Source organism: Myotis brandtii, unplaced genomic scaffold (assembly GCF_000412655.1).
Source record: "Myotis brandtii unplaced genomic scaffold, ASM41265v1 scaffold84, whole genome shotgun sequence".
NCBI classification, from domain to species: Eukaryota; Metazoa; Chordata; class Mammalia; order Chiroptera; family Vespertilionidae; genus Myotis; species Myotis brandtii.
In genome coordinates, this window is record NW_005371410.1 from 9811446 (window position 1) to 9836055 (window position 24610).

At 39.3% G+C, this 24610-nt stretch overlaps 1 protein-coding gene across 1 annotated transcript in view; it reads right to left on the reverse strand.

The window, feature by feature from the left end:
- LOC102257289 (U4/U6.U5 tri-snRNP-associated protein 1-like) overlaps positions 1-24610 on the reverse strand; it is a 59863-nt gene that overhangs the window by 2713 nt on the left and 32540 nt on the right. Inside the window, 1 exon segment of the mRNA XM_014532006.1 lies at positions 21126-21313. Coding sequence (XP_014387492.1) covers positions 21126-21313 — 188 coding nt within the window.

Genomic DNA, 24610 nt, shown 5'->3' on the forward strand with positions numbered 1-24610 from the left:
CCAGTGCCGGCCGCCGCCGTGGTCATGGCCGCCTCTTCCTCCCAGCGGTGCTTCTTTGACGACCCCATGGCGGCACGTCAGCTCCCAGCCGGCCAACACGGAGCCCCAATAGGCAAAATGGGAAAACTTCCGGGTAGCCCTGCAGCCGCTGTCGCGTTGCTGCTGCTTCCTTCTAGCTCTGTCTTCTAGCTCTGTTGATTTTAATCTTCTCCAGAGCCCCTTTTATAAGGGCATTAATCCCATTTACGAGGGCTCCACCCTCATGACCGATTCACCTTCCACAGGCCCCACTGCCGGAACCCGGTCCACCGCTGAGGGAAGAAACATCTGTTTCAAGGGACCTGGCGTATATGGCATACTGTTCTTAATATGTTTGCTCCCCTTCTTAGCGATATGTGTTATATCCAAGGCCACCTCCCCGAGAAAGGTTGTTTCCCCAGGTGGGGATTTTTCCCTGAAGTTAGGGATTAACAGGACTAAGGAAGGGAATAAAATCAGTAAAACCCCTTAACTAAGTGCCAGGCGGGTAGTTAATCACCTTAACTACGAACAATCACGCTTAAGCTACATAATCTTTACTTAGGACAGTGATGGCGAACCTTTTGAGCTCGGCTTGTCAGCATTTTGAAAAACCCTAACACTCTGGTGCTGTGTCACATATAGAAATTTTTTGATATTTGCAACCATAGTAAAACAAAGACTTATATTTTTGATATTTATTTTATATATTTAAATGCCATTTAACAAAGAAAAATCAACCAAAAAAATGAGTTCTCGTGTCACCTCTGACAAGCATGTCATAGGTTCGCCATCACTGACTTAGGATAATCTCCTTCAGTTACTTCCTTATACCTTAACAGAACAATAGAGTAGTGACCTTGGAATGGAGATAACAAACCCCTAACCTTTGGAATAGAATGGATAGGATTAAAATCAAATGGTAAAAATACAGATGTAACAGGAGAATAAAGAGAGAACCTGGCTATGCTGATCAACTGAACGCTGTCTCCGTGTCCTTCATTCTTCGCCAACTCCGTCCACACTTTGGGAACCCCTGGACCTGCTGGGGCTGGACCCCAACACCCCACCTCCTAATACCACCACACTGCGGGTTAGGATTTCAACATATAAATTTTATGGGCACACAAACTATTCCGTGTTATAGAGCACTTACTTTTCCATGGTGTGAACACAGCACAATTTATTTAAATAAGCCTGTATTGATCTAGACCAGTGGCCCTCAACCTTGGCTGCACATTAGAATCACCTGGGAATCTTTTTAAAATCCTGATTTCTGGGCCTCATCCTCCAGAAATTCTGTTTCTTTGTTATGGGGTGAGGCCACAACATTAGTAACAAAGAAACAATTTCCGGAGGATGAGGCCCAGAAATCAGGATTTTAAAAAGATTCCCAGGTGATTCTAATGTGCAGCCAAGGTTGAGAACCACTGATCTAGACTTTCTTGTACTACAGTGGGGCCTTGACTTAGGAGTGTCCCAACTAACGAGTTTTTCGAGATACGAGCTGTCTCTCGGCCGATTTTTTGCTTTGAGTTGCGAGCTAAAATTTGGGTTACAAGCCAGCTTCAGATACCCCATCGCTAGTTGGCGCAGCGAACGTCACAGTGAACGCCACAACATCAGCCCAGCATCACGTGTCTCACTCGTTCACTGTTGATTTGACATACGAGTAATTTGAGTTATGAGCTCCATCACGGAACCAATTAAACTCATAAGTCAAGGCCCCACTGTATTTTAAAAATAAATTTACAGTGAGCATTCTTGTAACTAAATCTTTGCACCCAATCTTTAACCTTCCTAAAAGTAGAATTGCTAAATTGCACAGTATGCAGTTTTTAAAGACATTTGTATCTATGTGGTTTTTTAAAGAGAAAGTAATGTGCATCCTGCAATAATCAGGCTTAAATGCTAAGTAACTCGTATCCTTTTATTATTTTTACATCCACGTGTCTACATATGTATATGCACGCACAAATATATCTCTGATACTTTGGAGATTGCTGATTTCATCAAGGAAGATTAAAGAAATGATTTCGAGTTCTTCAAGAAGCAGAATCTTTATTTGCACAAATGTGTTTAAAAGGCCAACAAAATGCTTGGCACAAAGAGACCCCAATGAACATTTAATGAATATGTGAATGATGATCTCACAGTGTCTCATATTTGCCTAAAAATAATCCATTTCCCTTTTCTGCTCCTGGGGAAAGAATAAAGGTTTGAGTCCTGGCAGAGCAGATTTTTTTTAACTTTAACAAAACACGCTTGCTTTTTAGATCAGATGGCTTACAGTTATTATTAGCAATAGGCCTAAAAATACTGATGCAATAGAAGTGTCATTTTCATATGTAATTTACAGAGCATATAAAACATCACTAATCAACTACCTAATTGCTACTCCAAAGTCAGCTTTCAAGTAAAGAGAGAAAAAAAGGTCACTATAAATTACTTTTATTCTGGCTATAGAAAGACTTTTTAGAAGTTCTAAATTATAGGTTCTTTGCAAATATTCTTACTTGATTATTTGGTTTATATAACAGCAAAGGGATGGAGAAAATTTCCATGAGTTGGCAAGTAAATAATTACCTGCCATATCTTCAAGTTCTACAATGAATTTTTAGATTTTTATTGCATTTGCAGATATAGCACCAGAGAATTTCCATTCTCTTTTCAATGTCTTTTGTTTTCTATTCCTCATAACTTATAAAATATTCAGCAGCTTGATTTGTATTAGTAGGAAAGAAATAATAAAAGTACAGTAACTTTTCAAATCATGACTAAATACATTCATTTGGTGTAAAATGGCATGACTTAAAATCATTTCTTTATTCATTGAGTGCTTACTATGTGCCAAGCACTATGCCAGATTCTGAAATAAAGAGCTCTAGATATAGTACAATTCAAGTTTGCTTACTCATGTCATTTCTAAATATTCAGTATCTTTTGTGAATTATTTCTTCTTTTTATTTCACCTCCCTTTCTTTATTATGTTTTTCATTGTTTTATTTGTGTATGTGTAGAAAATTTTCCTGTTTTACTTTCTTTTCTTTCCTTCTACCTTTTATTACCTACTAAGTTGACACTTGCATTTGTCTTTAATTATATTTTCTCACTTATTTTCCTGTGTGTTTTTTTCCTTTTCACTACTATATTGGTGACTTTGGAGAGGAAACTTAATTTGTAGAATATGTTTGTATGGACTTTAAATCTGCTTTTAGTTCTCTTAAAAGCAGCTATAGAAGAGTAATGGCCTCTAATTTATTTTTGGCTAGATATTTCATCAGTAAAAAAAAGTTTTGAATATTCCCCTTAATATGTGAATATAGATTTACTAATGAACTATTTACATGTACATATACATATATGACTAAAATAATTGTATAATATACAATTAAAAAACAAAACCCCAAATTTAAAATTAACAAAGACTAAGATAAAAATGCATAGGTTGAATTCTAACACTTTTTTCTGAATGCCAATGAATCATTTTGTGCACCCCTATGGAGGCCACTAGTTTGGGCTTGATAAAACTTGATAGTTTGGGCTTCTGGCATAGTAAGGAAGCCAATGAGTCTCTAATTTGCTCTAGTTTCTTTTAGAATATTCTTGGCGAAAGAGTAAAGAAAATTTCAAGATTCATATATGGAGCCCAGGACATTGAGGTCAAGACTCTCAAACCAAAAAAGATGACAAAAGCCTCTTCTACCTTCAGAAGAGGTGAGATGATCCTGACTGGGAACCATATGATGTGGGAGGCAGTAGAGAACTTGGCTTAAAAATGGAAGATTTTTTTTTAAGGATTGCAGGAAAACACTCTTTAATTTATTTACTTTAAAATCTTATCTTTATTGCTTTTTCTGTTGGAGAAGTATTATATGTACACTAGAAGCCCAGTGCACGAAATTTGTGCACTGGAGTGGGAGGTCCCTCAGCCTGGCCCGCGCCCTCTCGCAGTCCAGGACCCCTCGCTCCTTACCACCCGTCTGCTTGCTGATCCTTACTGCTCAGCTCGCTGCTCCTTAGCGCTGCTGCAGAGGCGGGAGAGACTCCCGCTACCTCTGCTGCATTTGCCAGCTGTGAGCTTGGCTTCTGGCTGAGCGGCGCTCTCCCTGTGGGAGTGTACTGACCACCAGGGGGAAGCTTCTGTGTTAAGTGTCTACCCCCTGTTGGTCAGTACATGCTCCTGCGTTGAGCATCTGCCCCCTGGTGGTCAGTGTGCGTCATAGCGACCAGTCGTTCTGGTTGTTCCGCTGTAACGGTTGCTTAGGCTTTCATTATATAGATTGTGAGAAACTAAAACATCATAGAACATACGCAATGAAGAAAGCAAAAGTCTCCTGTTTTGATTACCAGCAAAGAAAACTACTGTAATTTTGTGGTTTTTGGCTTCCAGATTATTTTAAATGCACTTATTAACACATGTTATCTTAACAAAAATGAAGCCATTCCCATTTATACAACTTACTAGAGGCCCGGTGCACAAAAATTTGTGCCCTCGGGGGAGGGGGGGGGTCCCTCAGCCCGGCCTGTGCCTTCTCGCAGTCTGGGACCCCTCAGGGGATGACCACCTGCTGGCTTAGGCCCGCTCCCCGGGGGATTGGGCCTAAGATGGCAATCAGACATCCCTCTGGCAGCCCGGCACCCATCAGGGGATGTCCACTTGCCAGTGGGAAGCAGGCCTAAACTGCAGTCGGACATCCTTAGCGCTGCTGAGGAGGCAGGAGAGGCTCCCACCACCACCACTGTACTGGCAGCCATCAGCCTGGCTTGTGGTTGAGCAGAGCTCCTCCCATGTGAGAGTGCCCTGACCACCAGAGGGCAGCTCCTGCATTGAGCGTCTGTCCCCTGGTGGTCAGTGTGTGTCATAGTGACCAGTCATTCCCAGTCGTTCTGCTGTTAGGGTCAGTTTGCATATTACCCTGTTACTATATAGAATAGAGGACTGGGGCATGGGTGGGGGCCGGCTGGTTTGCCCTGAAGGGTGTCCCGGATCAGGGTAGGGGTCCCGCTTGGGTGCCTGGCCAGCCTGGATGAGGGGATGATGGCTGTTTGCAGCTGGTCACACCCCCTTCAGGGTGGGGGTCCCCACTGGGGTGCCTGGCCAGTCTGGGTGAGGGGCTGAGGGCTGCTTTCAGGCTGGCGGTTGTTGACTGAAGCTCCCAACCTCTCCTTTTTTTCTTTTTTTTAAATTCTGGGATTTATTTACCTTCTATGGCTGTCACTGGAGCTGAGAGCCGGCTTTAGCTCTGAGGCTCGGCTCCAGCTCTGAGACCTTGGCTGCTGAAAGCAGGTATCTGGGCTTTGTTTGGCTTCTATAATTGAAACACTGTTGCAACTCCAGCTCTGAGGCCCGGCTGGCTGAAAGCAGGTTTCTGGGGTTTGTTTAGCTTCTATAATTGCAACATAGTTGCTTAGAGTGCAGCTCAGAGCTGGGTGGCGGCAGGCGGGGAACCTTGGCTTCCTCCATCACTGGAGCAAGCAAGCCTCCTGTTCACTTCAGCTGCCTGGCTGCCGGTCGCCATCTTGGTTGGCAGTTAATTTGCATATTGCCCTGATTAGCCAATGGGAAGCGTGTCGGAGGTACAGTTAATTACCATGTTTGTCTATTATTAGATAGGATTTTTACCTCATTTTCCAATAATATTTTCAATATTAATACAAAAATTGTTCTTTTAAATTGATGCATGATACTTAATTATATAAAAATACCTTTCTTTAATATCTTATTCTTGTTCGTTTTTAATATTTTGCTCTTATAAACAATGCTACAGCAAAATCAGTGTACATTTATTTTTTCATTCTTGCTAGAGTCGTTTTTTAAAAGAGAAGTAGAATTCTGGGTGTAAAGATATGAAATATTTTTGGAACTATAAAATTTTCCAGCAGTGTTAACTAAATTGCCTTCTAAATTCAGTAGCCACTCACACTCTCACCAAAAGATTATGTTTATTTTTTTACATCTTTTCAGTACTAAAAACTATGTGTTTTAATGCTTTTTTACATCTGAAAGGTAAAAAAATATTTAATTGTTTTAATTTGCCTATGTTTAATTGTCAGTGAGATTGAGGACTCTTTCATATAATAATTGACCACTTATAATTGTGAGAAAAATGAGGTTTTTTTATTCTGTTTCTATTTTTAACTTTTTAATTTGTTTTTTAAAAAAAAACAAATTCGTAAATATACACAAAAGAAGCACCATGCTTCAACAATTATCAACATTTTTGCAAAACCCAGGCATCATGTCATTTTATATAGGGGTGATTTTAAGTAAGACTGGAAGATGTCATTTAGTGTCCTTTGACCCATGCACTCACCTCTAATTCCTTGGCTAACCAGAGAAAAGTATAAACTAAAAGAGCAACAACAGCCAACCTTAGGCTACTTGTAGCAGAGAAAACATAGTTTCTGACTCAGGCCACCAGATGGCAGACAACAGAAAAAAAAGAAAAAAGAGAAGAAATCTACACCTACCAAGACCCAGCTTCATGATGGCCCAGATAGATGTCTTAAGGAACTTGGTTTCCTATTAGTATCGGGAGGTGGGATGTGAAGGGGAGGTTAGTCAAAGGCATTGTTTTTAACCATAGTAATATTTTAATTATACAATAGTAATATAGTTTATAATCTGATATATTTTATTATCAAATACAATATATCTTATGTATTTTGGTTTTTTTCCTATGAATTTAGGCCTCAAAAATAATGTTTTATTTAGAATTGCATCAAACCTATAAGTTAATTTGAAAGATATCAAGATCCTTATGATATTTATTTTTCCCATGAAAGAACATGATATTTTCCCCATTTTCTTAAGTCTTCATTTTAGATCTCTCAGTTATAGAGATTATAGATGTCACTCATTAAGAATTTTACTTGGAAATGGGTTTATTTTACAGATATTCAAACAGAATTTTGACAATTTTACAGAAATATATTGATCTTTGCAGAGTTAATCTCTATTTTTATTAAGAAATAACTATGGCCCTAGCCAGTTTGGCTCAGTGGATAGAGCGTCAGCCTGCGGACTCAAGGGTCCCGGGTTCGATTCTGGTCAAGGGCATGTACCTTGGTTGCAGGCACATCCCCAGTGGGAGGTGTGCAGGAGGCAGCTGATCCATGTTGCTCTCTCATTGATGTTTCTAACTCTCTATCCCTCTCCCTTCCTCTCTGTAAAATATCAATAAAATATATTTAAAAAAAATAACTATGAATTACTTCTTTTTCATTTTCTTGCTATACAATTATATAATCTGAAAAAGATCATAAAATTCTTGTATTTGCCTTTCCACTGTTTATTGCTCTTATTTCTTTTTCATACTTCATTACATTGGCTAATGGCATAAAATATAAAATAATGATAAATAATATATCTTTGCTATATCTAGTTGACTTTTATTTGGAATGCTCATCATGTTTATTTTAATTTTACATATTAATACGTTTTTAGATTATAAATGGGGCCCTGGCTGGTTTGGCTCAGTGGTTGGAGTATAGTCCCCAGGACCAAAGGGTCACCGGTTCGATTCCAGGTTAGGAGCACAAACCTCGGTTGCAGGTTTGATCATGGCCCCAAAGGGGGCACGTGTGGGAGGCAACCAGTTGATGTGTCTCTCTCACATTGATGTTTCTCTCTCTCTGTGTGTCTCTCTCTGTCTCCCTTCTCCCTCCCTTCCACTGTCTCTCTAAAGATCAATGGGAAAAACATATTTTGGGGTGAGGATTCAAAATAAGAGTATAAAAGGATGTTGAATTTCATCTAGTAGCCTTTCAGTATCTACTGAGAGGATCATTTTATTTTTCTTATTTAATCAACTGAACTGATATCATTATTTTATTAATAAGTTTCCTTATATTGCTAGTTTTCCAGCCTGAGGTAAATTCTCCTTGACCTCAATGGGTTAAGGTTTTAGTGTATTTTGAACTAGATTTTCTAGCATTTTATTTGTTTTGTGTCTAATATTCACAAGTAAGGATTGTCTATAAATGTTTTTGGTGTGTCACATCTTTATTGGATTATAGTGTCAGAGCTATATTTAGCTCATGAAAGTATTGGATAGCATCCAGCCATTTTCTGTATCTTATGTTCCAGAATAAATATGTAATGGCTTTTATCTATTTTATTATGATGTTCCTAAAGCAGTTCTGAAAAATGTTATTTTTAAATTTTTTAAGTGAAAATAAATAAATGCTTATATTACAGTAAAGATGTTTTATAACTCAAAACCTTAAAGAAGTGTAATGAAGGTTTTTTCCCCCCACACAAATATGTTAAAGAAATGCCTGCCAACCCCATTATAAAATATTATCTCTGTCTAGAATGCTATGGGTTATACTATTACATAAAGCAGTCAAAATCTTTTAGTTTTCTCAATTGATCTACTCAGTCATGGAGAGAATGAAATTATGCCTAGGGATTCAGCATCTGAAATGTTATACCAAGTCAAAAGTGGCTTCCTATATATTTTTCACAATAAGTATTGCATTTCTAAGGTGTTGGTAGTTAACATTCCAAAGAAGTCTTTCTGGGAGCAGGGAAGCAATAATGAATTTGGCCCTGTTTTATCTAGTTCTATATCTTGTCTCTACAAGTAACTCATGGCTTGGATAATAACAAAAGTATTTGTGGTAAACTTCCAGATGAATAATATTGATAAAGCTCCGTTATGATGCTGCTCCTCATGATGGATCGCAGCATTGTTCAACAGAACTTGCTACTCTGATGGAAATGTTCTATTGCCATGTGTCCAATGTGTCCCTGTGTACACTGTGGCTCTGAGGACTTGAAATGTGGCCAGTGCAAAGGAGGGGCTGAATTTTTTTAAAAATATATTTTATTGATTTTTTACAGAGAGGAAGGGAGAGGGACAGAGAGCCAGAAACATCGATGAGAGAGAAACATCTATCAGCTGCCTCCTGCACACTCCCCGCTAGGGATGTGCCCGCAACCCAGGCACATGCCCTTGTCCAGAATCGAACCTGGGACCCCTCAGTCCGCAGGCCGACGCTCTATCCACTGAGCCAAACCGGTCAGGGCATGAATTTTTATTTTAATTAATTTAAATTTAAGGAGCCACATGTGGCTAGAGGCTATCATATTGGACAGCACAGCTTCAAAGCATAAAATTTAATCAGCATGGGTACATTAAAAACCCAGAACGTTTTCACCACTAAACATTTTCTTATTACACATAAATAAATTCCACTCGCCAGTATTTTGACAACTGATAGTCAATATTAGTCTTTGCTCACTTCTGCAAGTTTATTTATACTTGCATTTTTAAAATTTAGTTTCTTACTTACCTCCTATCTGAGCTACCATCTTTTGCCATTCCAAGAAGTAGCTGTTCTTCCTGTCATTGGCATTTTGCTGTTTTTGTTGTTCCCTTTTGTTTACATGCTTTGAGCTGCCATTAGGTGTCTGTAATTTTGCATCCAAACCTACTGAATTTTGTTAGTTCTTTTAAAAAGAAGTAATTTGGTTCAATTATTGGACATGAAAATTTTGCCATGTATAATGATGGATAATTATATCAATAAAATGGTCATGGGTGAAAAATGATCAAGAAGAGCTTGCAAAAAAAAATGTAATGAGAACTTATAAGAATAGAGTTGGCGCTTTAGTATGGAAATTGCAGCTATATCATTGAACTGCCTTTCAAAAATGAAGCCATTTTACTGAACCCATTACTGTAATTACACTTTAAACTTGCTAAAAATATACACTTCAGTATATACCAGTTTTACATGCAGTCTCCACATCCAGCTCCATTATTATTAAAATTTTAGGATTTGGAGGTTATACTATTCTAACAATACTGCATGTGTTGCTTCTTGTATTTCTGTGGGAGCAATTTGAATGTATACTTGAAAAGCTTTATGGTTTCAAAAAACCTAATAGGATTAAGGAATAACTTCAGGGAATTATTTTTTAATTAAGAAATTGAAAAGTACTATTTTTACAGAGGTTGGAACATTCATTTGAAGCTAAAGCTTCATCATTTCATAAAATAATTCATCATTCAAGTCAATCTTCAGTAGTTACGAATAATGGTAGCTGCCTAAATAAATAAAAATTTAAAAAGCTAATTTTCAATGAAATCATCCATGGCTGGAATGCAGTTAGTGAAAATATTGAAATCTTGTACTTGCTGAGTACCTGAAAGAACTCAAGTTTCTATAAAGACACTGAGCCTGGTGTGGAGGTCTCCTAATAGAGGTGAGAGAGGTGACTCACAGACTCTTCAAGAAGGAGCAGGAACAAGATGCTATACCTCCCTCAGCTCAGTAACCGAGAAGATTAGTCTAGAATCTTAATAAAAGATAATCTTATTGTCTTGGTCCCCACCAACTCACAGTTTAAGTTTGCATTGTTTCTTAGGAAAACATTTTACTAACAAAATAGTAATGTGAACTCAAGAAGTAATATAAAACAGTGGCAGCGGTTCTCAACCTGTGGGTCGCGACCCCTGAAAATACATCCTGCATATCAGATATTTACATTACGATTCATAACAGTAGCAAAATTACAGTTATGAAGTAGCAACGAAAATAATTTTATGGTTGGGGGTCACCACAACATGAGGAACTGTATTAGAGGGTCGCGGCATCAGGAAGGTTGAGAACCACTGGTTAGGGTATCTCTGAACAGCATGAACCAAGCTACAGTATTTCTATTTCCCAAAGGCCAAGGACTTTGTTGCCCATTACCACATTTCCAAGTGTCTAACCCAGCCGTGGGCAAACTACGGCCTGCGGGCCGGATCCGCCTCGTTTGAAATGAATAAAACTAAAAAAAAAAAAAAGACCGTACCCTTTTATGTAATGATGTTTACTTTGAATTTATATTAGTTCACACAAACACTCCATCCATGCTTTTGTTCCGGCCCTCCGGGCCAGTTTAAGAACCCATTGTGGCCCTCGAGTCAAAAAGTTTGCCCACCCCTGAATTAGCTCAAAGAAATTTGTATTGAGGAAAATATAGCTCTTAATAAGCTCTTAAGACATGTGTCTTAGAAGTGGTCAAAGTCATAGACCCAGATCCTATTGCCAGACGTAATTTAACTCTGATTATTCAGGAAAAGGACTGAAAGCTTATAGAAAATGTCTAGCAGAAGAAGAGTGATTTTTACAGACCCATCCAAGCAGCATTCAGTCTTCTTCAGTCCAAGGAGCTACTGGACATTGTAGCATCCCATGTTCATGGACATGGTAGGCTCATCCACAGTGTGACTCAGAGCAGTCATACCACAGAGAATAACCTTGTAATAAAAGCCCTGCCTTTTTATGGCAGAGTTGGGTCTTGAAGAAAGTTCTCCTTGATGTCCAGTCTTTAATTTTCAGTCCTTAGGCTTAAACAATTTTAGAACATTTTGGCATTTGAGGATTTATTAAATACTAATTACCTATAATAATAAAAGCGTAATATGCTTATTAGACTGGAAGTCCTTTCAGACGACCTTCTGGACGGGGCCGAAGCAGAGGCAGCCATGGCAGCGACGGGGGGGCCAAGCCCCTTGCACGGATTTCGTGCATCGGGCCTCTAGTATGTCTAGTAAGTACTGTGCTTGGGGAAATAGAGGGATCTGAAATAGAATTGACACTTAGTGGAACTTATCCTTTTTTCTGAAGGGAACCAAAGTCCCAAATAACTGAGATTTGTGATCTTGCCACGTTGCTATACTGGGTGCTCCTATGCGTACTGGAAAGTAAGGCCTATTTTTAAATAGTATCTTTTATTTATTTTATCTTATTTATTTGAATTTATTGGGTGACTTTGGTTCACAAAACCATACATATTTCAAGTGTACAACTTAATAAAACATCATCTGAAGACAGCATTGTACACACCTTGCCCCAAGCAAAAACAAATAAATAATAAAACATTTTGTCTCTAAAATTGAGGGTAGAGATAGGGGAACAACAATAAAAACCCTTTCCTTTTATCTAAGGAGCAAGAGCCAATGAATTTCAAAAGCAGAAAAAAAATCTAGCTCACCAATTATATGTAAATTCTCCTTTATAAGGGAAGAAGAATGAGTCACCAAAAACACAAAAGCTACATAAATTAACATCCTTTAATGCCTTTAGACAAGTGAATGAAACAGCATAATAGAGTTATGTCCCAAAATTAGCCTCCGTTCATATTCCACCCAAGCATATAGAGTAGCATTTGTAAAAGATTCATATTACCATCAGTTGGTACCTGATGTGGAATTTTTTTACTTCTTTATATTTCCTCCATCCTCACTCTAATTCACAAAATGCTTTGTTAGAGTTCATTGGGGTTTTGTGGCTTATATGACTCAAAAATGAGTTAATTCCTATTTTGTTAGTTGGCATTCAATGAGCAATGTTGAATACGATGATTACTCTATGAAGAAAGATGTAGAAGTCATTTTAGAGACTGTTTTGAAAGTTTTACTCTATAATAAAATACTTAATTTTTTAAATGTATGAACTTTAAAATATTAGTTTTTAAAATGAACTTTGTTACTTGACAGGGTGTGTGTGTGTGTGTGTGTGTGTGTGTGTGTGTGTGTGTAGACTTCTTAAGTTCATAACTATGGTTTGTGGTGTACCACTCTGACATGCTGTTTTAAATACTTTTTTTCAGAATCATGAAATGTTTTAGAGTTATAAAAGTCAGAATGGATTTCTGGAACTTAATTTTTTTTTTTAAAGCTGCCACTTGTCATCATGAAATGCATACTATGTGACTAATGAAATTAGTATAAAAATAATAAAATAACTTCCATTTTTCACATGTGGTAAAAGGGGGGAAATTACTGTCAGATATTTCCTTAAGTTTGTGCACAATTCTTTTCCAGTTCTCCTAGATCTGAAGTAGTCAGCCTATTTCATAGTTAATCCTCCTAGGAAAATACTGGAGAGGTGAAGGCAGCGGAGTAAGTTATGCTGTAGATTAACTGTTTCCCTTTCTTCTCTTGGAGATTGTAAGGTGAACATTCAAAACACATTCACTGAGTTCTACACAGAGAATCCAAAGGGGTCATTTCACAGACGACCTGTATTCAGTTACAATCAGGCAGCATGCACAGGTTTGGCTGTGCTGCTTGTTCAAATAATGAAACACTCCCATGTCCATTGTGGCCGGCAGAATAATGGTCCCCAAAGGTGTCCATTCTCTACACCTCCAGAACCTGTAAAAGTATGCCCTTACATGGCAAAAGACTTTGCAGATGCAATTAAGATTTTGAAGTGGAGAGATTATTCTAGAATATCCAGTAGGCTCAATCTAATCACATAGATCTTTAAACGCAGACTTTTCCCCAGCTGTGATCAGAGAAAGATGTGACTGTGAAAGGAGGGCAAGAGGGAGATGTAATGTTGGTGGCTTTGAAGACAGAGGAAGGGGGCCACAAGGCAAGGAATGTGGGCAGCCTTAAGAAGTTGGAAAGGGCAGGGAAACATTCTCCCTTAGAGCCTTCAGAAAGGCATACATCTGTGTCACCATCTTGATTTCAGGTCAGTGAGACCCATGCCTGCTTTCTGATCTACAGAACTGGAAGATAGTGCACTTGTGTTATTTTAAGACACTATGTTTGTGGAAATCTGTTTCTGCAACAATAGAAAACTAATATACCTATAAAGCCACTGCCCCAAGCCCACTGCTGCCTCTACCATCTTTATGCTTCCTTGGGACTCTCAATTCAGTAACAAAAAGGATCATCCTGGCATAGCAGATTTCCCTGGACACCTGTTTCAAACAGCAACCAGCTTTAGTTCTGACTGAGCTATGCCCTAGCTTTCCCAGTTGTGAACATTACGTTTTATTACAGGGACCTAAATCAGTGACTTTCAAATTTTTTGACTTCAACCTACCTACAGTGAAGATATACTTTTTGATTTCAAACTAGGACACACATACATCCTCCCAAAACACACACCTCTATAATAATAAAACCGTAATATGCTAATTAAGCTGGACAGCTGAACAGCGGAACGACTGTCCAGACAACCTTCCGGAGGAAGCTGGGCCTGCGAGGGCCAAGCCCCTTGCACGAATTTTGTGCATCGGGCCTCTAGTATATTATATTACTAAACTAACATTTCATGTAATAGTACTTATCTTTACTACATGTATTGTACTCTAGTAGTTTCAATTCTACGCCTTTCTTTCTTTTTAAATATGTTTTTACTAATTTTAGAGAGAGAAAAAGGAGAGAGAGAGAGAGAGATAGAAACATCAATGAGAGAGAAACTTCAATCAGCTGCCTCCCGTATGCCTCCAACCAGGGATGGAACCCAAAACCTGGGCATGTGCCCTGACTGGGAATCAAGCCAGTGACCTCTTGGTACATGGGTCAATGATCAACCATTGAGTCACACCAGCCAGGCATATTCTCTTCTATTTTTTCATGTAAATTTCAACCCACTAAACTGATTTCATGATTCACTAGTAGGTTGTAACCCTCAACTGAAAAACACTGACCTGGATCATGAGAACTTTATGGTCAAGATGTAGAGTTTGTGGTAGAGAATATATTGTTTTATTTTTAAAGGAAGCATAAACATTTGTTCAGAATTTAAATTGTTTCTGTATGTAAGTTTAATCTCTTATTAAATGTTTTATTAACACACCAAAAATGTATTCGTTTTCTCAAAGTGAACATCACACCCATGACAACTGGTAAATTAAGTCTAATAGTAAAAGAGGGGGCTCACAAAGTGGACCGGCTACATTCTAGAAACAATCCTATATAATAAAAGCCTAATATACAAATTGTTCCACTGGGAGTTCGACCGCTTGTTATGTTGTGCACTGACCACCAGGGGGTGGTGTGGAACATGGTGGGGATTGGTGACACAGAGCTGGCAGCAGGTGGCAGTGGAGGCGCTGCTGGCCCCCATGGGCCCCAATGAGAGCAGGACTGCGGCAGGATGGTGGAGCAGGTGAGAAGGTGGTGCCAGGCCAAGGCGGGTGCAAGCGGGAGCCCGATTGTCCCGCTGATCGCCTCACAGAGAGTGACCAGTGGCGGTGGTGACGGGGGATGGGCGCCCGCCCCAATTGATCACCCCGCAGGCAGGATGGTGGAGCAGGTGAGGGGGTGGCGCCAGGCCATGGAGGGATGCCAGGCAGGGCTGTGGGACTGCAAGGCTAGGGGCATGAGCTGGGGCTGCGAATCTGGGGGCGCAAGCTGGGGCCCGATCCCCATAGGCCACCCCAAAGGACCCCACCCATGAACGAATTGCACCGGGCCTCTAGTTTTCAAATAAATATAGTCATTAGGTACGTGTATTTAGGGTTCTACATTCCTATTACTCAACTTTGTTCATTTCTGCTTTTGTTTTTAACATTTCCTGTTTTCTTGCTTGCCTTTAAGATATTACCCATTTCCTTTTCTAGACTTTTTAATTTATTACATTTCTCTTTTTTTTTCTTGTAACTATTTATAGCTGCAGCAACATTTCAAGCACTTACACTTGTTTCAGTTAATTTAGAGATCCTGAAGAGTTTACATATGCACTTAAAATTGTTTGCTGTAATTCAACTAGCTTTCCTAGGTGTTGATAGCAAAGGGTTTGAAGATTACAACCTATTGTATATCAGTTAGCTCTCATGAGGTTATGTTGTAGAACAAACAACCCCCAAGTCCCAGGGGCTTACAACAACAGAGGTTTATTACTCACTCACTGCACACGTTGGCTACTGCTCTGTTCTGGGGTCTTCTTCACTCCAGGGTGTAGACTGAAGGAGCAGCCTCTGTATGAGTCACGCTGGTTCATAGCTGAACCACAGGAGTCTCCTAAAGCTTCTGCTCACAGTGGGGCATCCACCACTTCTGCGCACATTCCATAGGCCAGAGCAAGTCATGAGGCTAAACTTGATGGCAAATGGGTGGTAAACATAATCCTTTTATAGGCAGGGCAACAAATAGTAGGGAACAATAATATAATCTGCTCCCATGTTATCCCCCATAATGCTGCAATCAGAAAGGTTTACCCTCGCGTCTCTATCCATTTAAAACTCCATTTTATTGTTATATCTGGGATTATATCTGGGACTTACCATTATAGCATTTATGTTTTCATTTTAAATGTATCTTTTCTCGTAATATAAAACTGTGTGTCTCCCTTAGTGCATTTTGCTACAAAATTAGTTGTGCTGATCATGTTTTTATAGGCCACACCAGGCTGCAGCCACTATGGGTTATAATAACATTAAGAAAACAGTATTTTTCTAGCTTAGCCTACACTCACAGCAATGCCAGCCCTTCTCTCTCTCAGAATTTACCAGGCACTGCATGTGCTTCTGCAAGGAGTCCCCTGGTCCCAGGAGGCTCCTTCTTGGTACCTGTCCAGCCTGGGTTTCCAGTCTGCCGAGAGGAGAGCCGCGTTCCCTGCCACCTCCAAAGGCAGAGCAGTGCTGTTTTGTGCATTTCACACAATCAGAGACTCCAGGGATTTCACTCTTTTCAAAATTAATAGCCATCTTTCTCTAGAGCTTTGGCTCAAGTTCCTAGTTGCTGGGACACCACTGGATAGAGAATAATATGATTATTACACTGAACCATTCTCAAAATTACTCTGACAGCCAAATCTTATTTTTCAATGAGTTTATTTCCTTCCCCCACTTCTCTCTCTCCCCCCTCCCCTTCTCCCTTTTTGCTCTACATGAGGCTCCTCTGCTGTTCACGCTGATAGATCCTCTAATAACCAGTCCCACCTGGAAATCTCTGTGTAACTGATGTAATTTAAATATCAGGTTTCTATTGTGCTTATGCAGGCATTATGGATTGTAAGCCATTCCCTTGCCTTATTAAAATTTCCTTATTTTAAAACATTTTATCACAATAATCACCTGCATGGATAAAAAAACAATAACACAGGGCTTATCATGAAAAATGGCAGTCTACTGGCCCACCCTCTCCCAGCCCTAATTTGATTTCCCGGAAAGAACCACACTTTTAATTGTTTCTGTTTCTGATGGCTACTTTCCTAATTCTGAACAATGCTGTTTCTTTTTTTCTTTTTTTAATTCAATGATTTTTTTAAAAAAATATTTTAATTTATTTTTTTAGAGAGAGAGGAAGAGAGTGGGATAAAGAGATAGAAACATGGATAAGAGAGAAACATTGATCAGCTGCCTCCTACACAACCCCTACTGGGGATTAAGCCCACAATCCCAGCATGTGCCCTGATGGGGAGTCAAACCGAGACCTCTTGGTTCCTGGGTTGACTGCTCAACCACTGGGCAACAATGCTATTTCTTGATTTACTTGGTAAATCACTGTATTAGGTAGAAAGATGAGTTCTCCTCTTCCGACTCCTCTCCATCTTCCTCTTGCTTTCTGTGTTTATACATTTGCTTTCACATTATAAAGGTTTGCATTTATAATTTCTCTAGTAACTATATTTAAGTTTTACCTGTTTTGTGCATAGGCTGCTTCTAAAAGTCCAAAACCACGAATAATCACTGATATATTATAACTACATAAATATTGTTAAAAAAGATTAGATAGTAGGATTTCATTTTCCTCTTCCCAAGGGCTCTACAGATCATTTTAAAACTGTTCAAATTTAATATCACAGAGTTTTACTTGGCTGGTTTGATTTTATATTTCCATCTCTTTTCACTTATGCAGAAAATCTTGGTTCCAATGACAATGACATAACAATCAGAAATTGTCAAGCCTACAGAGAAAGTAGAATATTATGATAAATGCCTGAATGCCCTTTATCTAGATACACAATGGTTAAAATTTGCCGCATTTGCTTTCTTTCTCTCTGTTTTTGCTGAGTCATTTGGAAGCACATTACAGACAGCATGAAAATTCACCACTTGCATGTTTCTCCTTTATTGTCCCTTACTTTTATTTTATTTTTTGTCTTTCATGACATTGACATTTTTTTAAATATATATATTTTTATTGATTTCAGAGAGGAAGGGAGAGAGAGATAGAAACATCAATAATGAGAGAGAACCATTGAGTGGCTGCCGCCTGCACACCCCCAACTGGGGATCAAGCCTGAAACCCTGGGCATGCGCCCTTGACTGGCATCGAACCTGGGACCCTTTGGTCTGCAGGCCAACGCTCTGGGCATGCGTCCTTGACCGGCATCAAACCTGGGACCCTTTGGTCCGCAGGCCGACGCTCTATCCACTGAGCCAAACCAGCCAGGGCAACATTGACATTTTTTAAGTCCAGATGTCCATAACCTGGTTTCAAAGGGAAGTAGCCAAGGAGTCATCCAGCCTCAGGGCTCAAGAGTTGAAAGTAATTAGATTAAGATGTCCTTATCTTTAGCCTGCCTGGAGCTTAAACCGTGTGCCCTTTAGTCAAAACCTGATTATTGTCTTCTGCTGCTTCAGGAGTGAACAACCACCAAAGAGAGAAACTAAGGCTAGGTCAGTGAAGTGTGCTGAGAAGAGAGACGGAAAAAAATGATCTTTTTAAAATTATAGTTTAGCCCTGGCCAGTGTGGCTCTTTGGGTATCTTTCCATGCACTGAGAGGTTGCCAATTTGATTCCTAGTCAGGGTTCTTGCCCAGGATGCATAGGGAGCATGCAGGAAGAAGCTGATAATGTCATCGATATTGCTCTCTCTCTCTCTTTCCCTTGCCTTTCCTTTCTCCCTAAAAATCAATTTAAAAATATTTTTAAAAATAAAACTACTGTTTAAATCAAATCAGAATTACAAGGACCCTCGATTTCAGTTTTCAAATCCATTAATGACCCATGTGTGAATCAATTACAATGAGGTTTTTAAATGGTGATTCCCCCCACTTTTTTAAATTAAATTTGTTGGGATGACACTGGCTAGCAAAATTATACAGGTTTCATTTGCTCAATTCCACAACACATCATCTGTACACTATATTTGTGTTTACCACCCCAAGTCAAGTCTCCTTCCAGCAATATTTATTCCCCCATAGCCTACTAAAATGGTGATTTTCTAAATCATTTTTTGAAATGGCTGCTAATATATCAGCCTTTACAGTTGTGTCATAATATACTAATTAAATCCCCTATTGATGGACATTTAGGTTGTTTTTACTCTTTTGCTGTTACAAATAATGCTGCAAAGAACTTTCTGGTATCTTTTACCCACGTCTCAACTATAATTGTCAGATAAATTCCAGGAAGAAAAATTACTAGTTCAAAGGCATTTAACATTTGGTAAATATTTCAATATTACATCTCCCCACCCCACCCCCAAAGGAGTGATATTAATTTACATTCCCACAGTCAGTGCATTAAAACTGCCTATTGCCGGGCTGGCGTGGCTCAGTGATTGAGTGTTGATCTATGAACCAGGAGGTCATGGTTTGATTCCCGGTTGGGGCATATGCCCAGGTTGTGGGTTCGATCCCCAATGTGGGGTGTGCAGGAGGCAGCCAATCCATGATTCTCTCACATTATTGATGTTTTTTTTCTCTCTCCCCCCTCTCCCTTCCTCTCTGAAATCAATAAAAATGTATTTTTAAAGAGATATTAAAGAATTATGTTAGTTTTGTTAGACATGTTGTTAGTGTGAAAAAAAGTCTTTGTCAGTGAGGTCCAACAAAGTATGTATGACTAAACTGACATAATATCCAAAATTTTCTTTATTGATTTCAGAGAGGAAGGGAGAGAGAGAGAGAGAGATAGATAATGAGAGAGAACCATTGAGTGGCTGCCTCCTGCACACCCCGCACTGGGGATCCCTCCTGGTTCATAGGTTGACATTCAATCCCTGAGCCATGCCGGCTAGGCCAAAATTTTCTTTTAAAGACTCAGGGATGAGTCAAAGATTTTTGGCTTGAGCAACTGGGAGAGCAGGGCTGTTATTTGATGAGATTTTGAAGACTTCAAGAGGAAGCAGTTTTGCAAGGATGGAAGTGGGAGAAAATTGTAAGCTTGGTTTGACATGTTAAACTCGAGATGTGTGTAGATACCAGAGTAGAGATGTTGAGTAAGAATGGAATTCAGGGAAGAGAACTGGTCTGGAGATAAACATCTGAGAGTTATCAACATATATATGATAATTAAAGCCATTGGTCAGGATGGAAACATCTAGGAAATTGGATTTTTGAAAAGAGAAAAAGGAGAGGCCTGAGAACTAAGCCCTAAGTACTCCAAAATTCAGAGACCATAGATAAGGAGAAGTCATTAGAGGACTAGGAAGGGGTGGTCAAGTGAGGTGGGAGGTGATCAAGTATGGTAGCCCGAGAGCCAAGTGAAGAAAGTGCCCCTCCTCCCAAGGATTCCAAAAATGGTGGTATAATGACTATGTTTAACAAGTGAATACAACACAGTAATTTATTCCCCTGCATCAAAATATATAGCAACTGAAGATAATCAATTGATATAAAATGCCAGAACTTTTTCTTTTTTAGAAACCCCACATTTTAATACCTGGCCATGCACATAAGGAAACAAGGAATGAGGATACAAAACAGCCAAATGTACAAAACGATAAAGCAAATTTTCAGGCCTGATAGAGATCGTGCTCACAGATACTGGGGGCCAAACATCTGTACAGTTTCAAAATGCCAGAACTTTTGGTAAAGTCATATTCTTTTTGAGTTTTTAAATGAATTAGCCATTATTATGCAAATTACGCATTGAATAATAGCTAAATGTCGCTGTAATCTCAAGATTTAACTCTGTTTTACATTATTTTAGTGAATACTATTGTGTTTCATCAAGGATCAACATTCTCATCCACTAGCTGCTGAGCATATTAACTGCTCTTGGCTCTCAGCTGAATTCCTTGCTGGGAACACCCCTTGGGTGTAAGGAGCTGCCTCTCTTAAAGTTATACCACCTGATAGGAGACAGCTCATATCAAATACCTGGTTGAGGCAGGAATACAAAACTTGGCCCTCTTGCCTCAAGTTGGGACAACTCTGAAGGATCATCCCTGATCCAGAGCTCCCCATTGGATCAGTGAGGCCTCAGCGGAAACCTCACTGGGGTCAGCTTCTCTGCTGTCCAGTCCTACCTTCCTCACTTTCTCAGAGGTATCTCTCCAATAAACTACATGCAACTCTCCACCCCAGAATTTGCATGTAGGGAACCCAGCCTAAAATAATGTTCTATGGCACTCTCCTCCAAAAGGAATTGTGCCATTTCTAATATAACTATAAAATCTATTACCTGTTAAAAAAACAAGCTGGGTCATTTGCTCTGTGGAATTGTCCATATTCTGGAGTTGGCTGATTATATCCCGGCATGCATTCTTTATCTGATACTTTCTGTAAACTGGCAGTAAAGCTAGAGGCTTCATTAGATTCACTTCCATCTGTTAAAACCTGGTATCCTGAAGCTTCTTTACTGATCTTTTCCTACCCCGTAAAATTTAAATATTGATTATATGATTCTAAGAGGAGGAAAATATCAAAGTTTCCTGGGATCAGGAGAGATCATTTATGACTGCACCTCCCCCAACACCCACCCCCACACACCCACACACAGACCTGGCATATGCAACGAAAAGGCTTTCCAGATACACACTGAGATTCCGAAGGAATGGCTGGAGAATGTGCTTACCCAGGTTTACAGCCTTAGATGCGAAGTACCCTCCTCCCACAGCAGAGTATGATTATCTCATTCTCATCTAGGAAAGAAACCAAAGACAGCAACAGCGTCTCTGGATTATTTGCATGTAGAATTCCACATTGTTACTAATTTTAAAAGCCATCCTGCTTTTCTTCTGTCAAATGGTTTGATTGTGGATCACATTTTTTCACCGACAGCTGGTGTATTCTAAGTCAATTAATCAACATGCATTTATCAAGCACCTGCTGTGTGATCAACGTCATTCTTGGAGAATTCATGCTGATTAAATTCTCTATAAAACAATTAGGAAGCTGTATCTTGTTTCTGTTCTGCCCCCATCCCCCAATTCACATAAATGTATTCCAAAATCAAAGAGATGCTCTTTCCGTATCAATTTACGGTTTTGAATTATCTACACCCTGCTCCATTCTGTTGAGGGTTGATAACACCCTGGACAATTATGCATAAATGTATATCCTTCTGCATAATTATGTTCTCCTATGTATCTCCTTTTAAAAAAATTTAAGATTTTTTTGTTTATTTTACTTTTTTATTAACATCATTACACATAAGAGAAACCAGCTTGAGCTGGCTCAAGGGAAAATAAAAACTTACTGGAATTATATTAGGCTCTCTCATGGAATTCAAAAAAAACAACTGAACTACCAACCAGGCCTCTGGAACGACAGAAGACAAGGAAGGAAGCTCTGGGGACCCTCACAACAGCTGCTCATGACCTTCACTTTGGAATTCTGCCACTAACATGACTCAGAGCCAAATTTCTCCATTCTCTGTGTATTTCAGTTCAAAATTCAAATTCCTGAGAGGAAGAACCTGATTGGCTGAGCTGTGGTTTGAAGCCTACTGCAGCTCCAATCAATTATGACCATGAGACAGAGTCTCGTGCTCTAAATTCAAACTGTCCCATACACTGGCCACGTGTGCCTATGGAGCATTTGAAACATGGCTAGTACAATTGAGGAACTGAATTTTCATTTTATTGAATTGTTATTAATTAAACATTTAAAACTGAAGCAATGTAAAATATTTTTTTTCATTACATAAAACTTTAATATTTTGGTAGAAGTGCATTTCACTTTAATTGTTAAAATTAGCCATCTGAATTAAGATGTGCTGCCAGTGTAAAATACTCATCAAATTTCTAAGACAGTACCAAAAAGAAATAATGTAAAATATTTCATTAATAATTGTATTATATCCTCAGGTGAGGATAGAAAAGAATAATAATTATATTTACATTATATTGGTTTCATGTTGAAATGATAATGTTTTAAATATCTTGGGTTAAACAAAATATTAATAGTTTACCTATTCTTTTTACTTTTACAAATGTAGCTACTAGAAGATTTTAAAGTACATATGTGGTGCTCAGTACATTTCCACTGGACAGAGTTCTTCTGTATAGCTACCAAGGATCCATTTCTGAGGACCAAGGGCAGTTTCAAGATACTGGTTAAAAGTTCTGAACGAAATAGACCCCTGAAAGCAGTCAATTACACAGTAAAAAAAAAAAAATATAGAGAGAGAGATTTCTGGGGCAACCTAATGTACTCAAATAGTGGAATGCATCTCTTCAGCATTATTTGACCACTTCATTGCAATATTTGTTATATCATTAAGGAAATTGAAAGCTATTATCTTTGACTTCAATGTTTAATGCTACAAATTTCCATCCAACCACACTTATTAACAAAGCCTCTATCCTCATGGAGGTGAAAATGTGGTAGAGGGGAGAGACAATAAGCAAAGACACAATGCCCAGATAATTAATAGGCACTCGGCAAAGCAAAAAGTAAGGAGGTAGAGAATGACAAGGGATGCTCTTTAGCTGGGTGATTAGGGAAGACTCTGATCTGGTGATATTGAAGTAGAGATTGGAATAAAGGGGAAAGGGTGAGTCATGTGACTCTCAGGAAAAGCAGCCCCGGGGAGTCAGATTGTTCAGGGCCCTCGAGACAAGGTAAATGTGAATGGAAACCTTTGCAGTGTTGAATGCAAAACTTTAAAAAACTGCCAAACACACAAAGAAACAGACACCCATAGAACCTAAAGACAACCATAAAAGAGACATGAATTCAGAGCCACATCAATACCTAAAACTTGCTAAGCATATGCATAGATAATTTATTATTTTATTTTCATTATTTTTAATCCTCATCCAAGGATGTTTCTACTAATTTTTTTTTGAAAGAGGGGAAGGGAGAGAGAGAAACATCGATGTGAGAGAGACACATTGATTGGCTGCCTCCCATACACACTCAGAGATCAAACCTGCAACCTGGGTACATGCCCTGACTGGAAATTGAACCCGCCACCCCTTGGTGTGTGGGACGAAGCTCCAACCAACCAAGACACATTGGCCAATGCATGCATAAATAATTTATATACAAGAGGTATACTGTACATATAATAACTGCCAATTATCTATACATATAAAAGCCTAAGCAACCGGTCAACTGTTTGACTGTTCGACCGATCGACCGGTTGCTATGATGCACACTGACCACCAGGGGGCAGACACTCAATGCAGGAGCACCACTCAGCTGACCAACAGATGCCAGACACCAGGCTCACAGCTGGGGAGCACAGCTGCAGCAGTGTCCACAGCGGAGCGGCAACTGTGGCAGGCACAGCTGGGCTGGGATGAGTGGGAGCGGCTGCCTGCCACTTTGCACACTATTACATCCCTTGGGGGATGTAGGACTGCCAATTTCGGCCAATTCCCGCAGGCCAGGCCCAGGAACCCCATTGGTACATGAATCTGTGCACCAGGCCTCTAGTACATAATAAGTACCATTTTTAAAGCACTTGCTATATGTCATTTAGTTTGTATTAGTTTGCTAGGGCTGCCATAACAAAATACCATACACAGGATGATTTCAACAGAAATTAATTTTCTCACAGTTCTGGAGGCTAGAAGTCCAAGCTAGGTGTCAGCAGGTTTGGTTTCTTCTTAGACCCTTCTCCTTGGCTTTCAGATGGTGCCCTTCTTACTGTGTCCTCATGTGGTCTCTCTTCTGTGCATGCTCATCCCTGGTGTGTCCAAATTTCTTCTTTAAAAA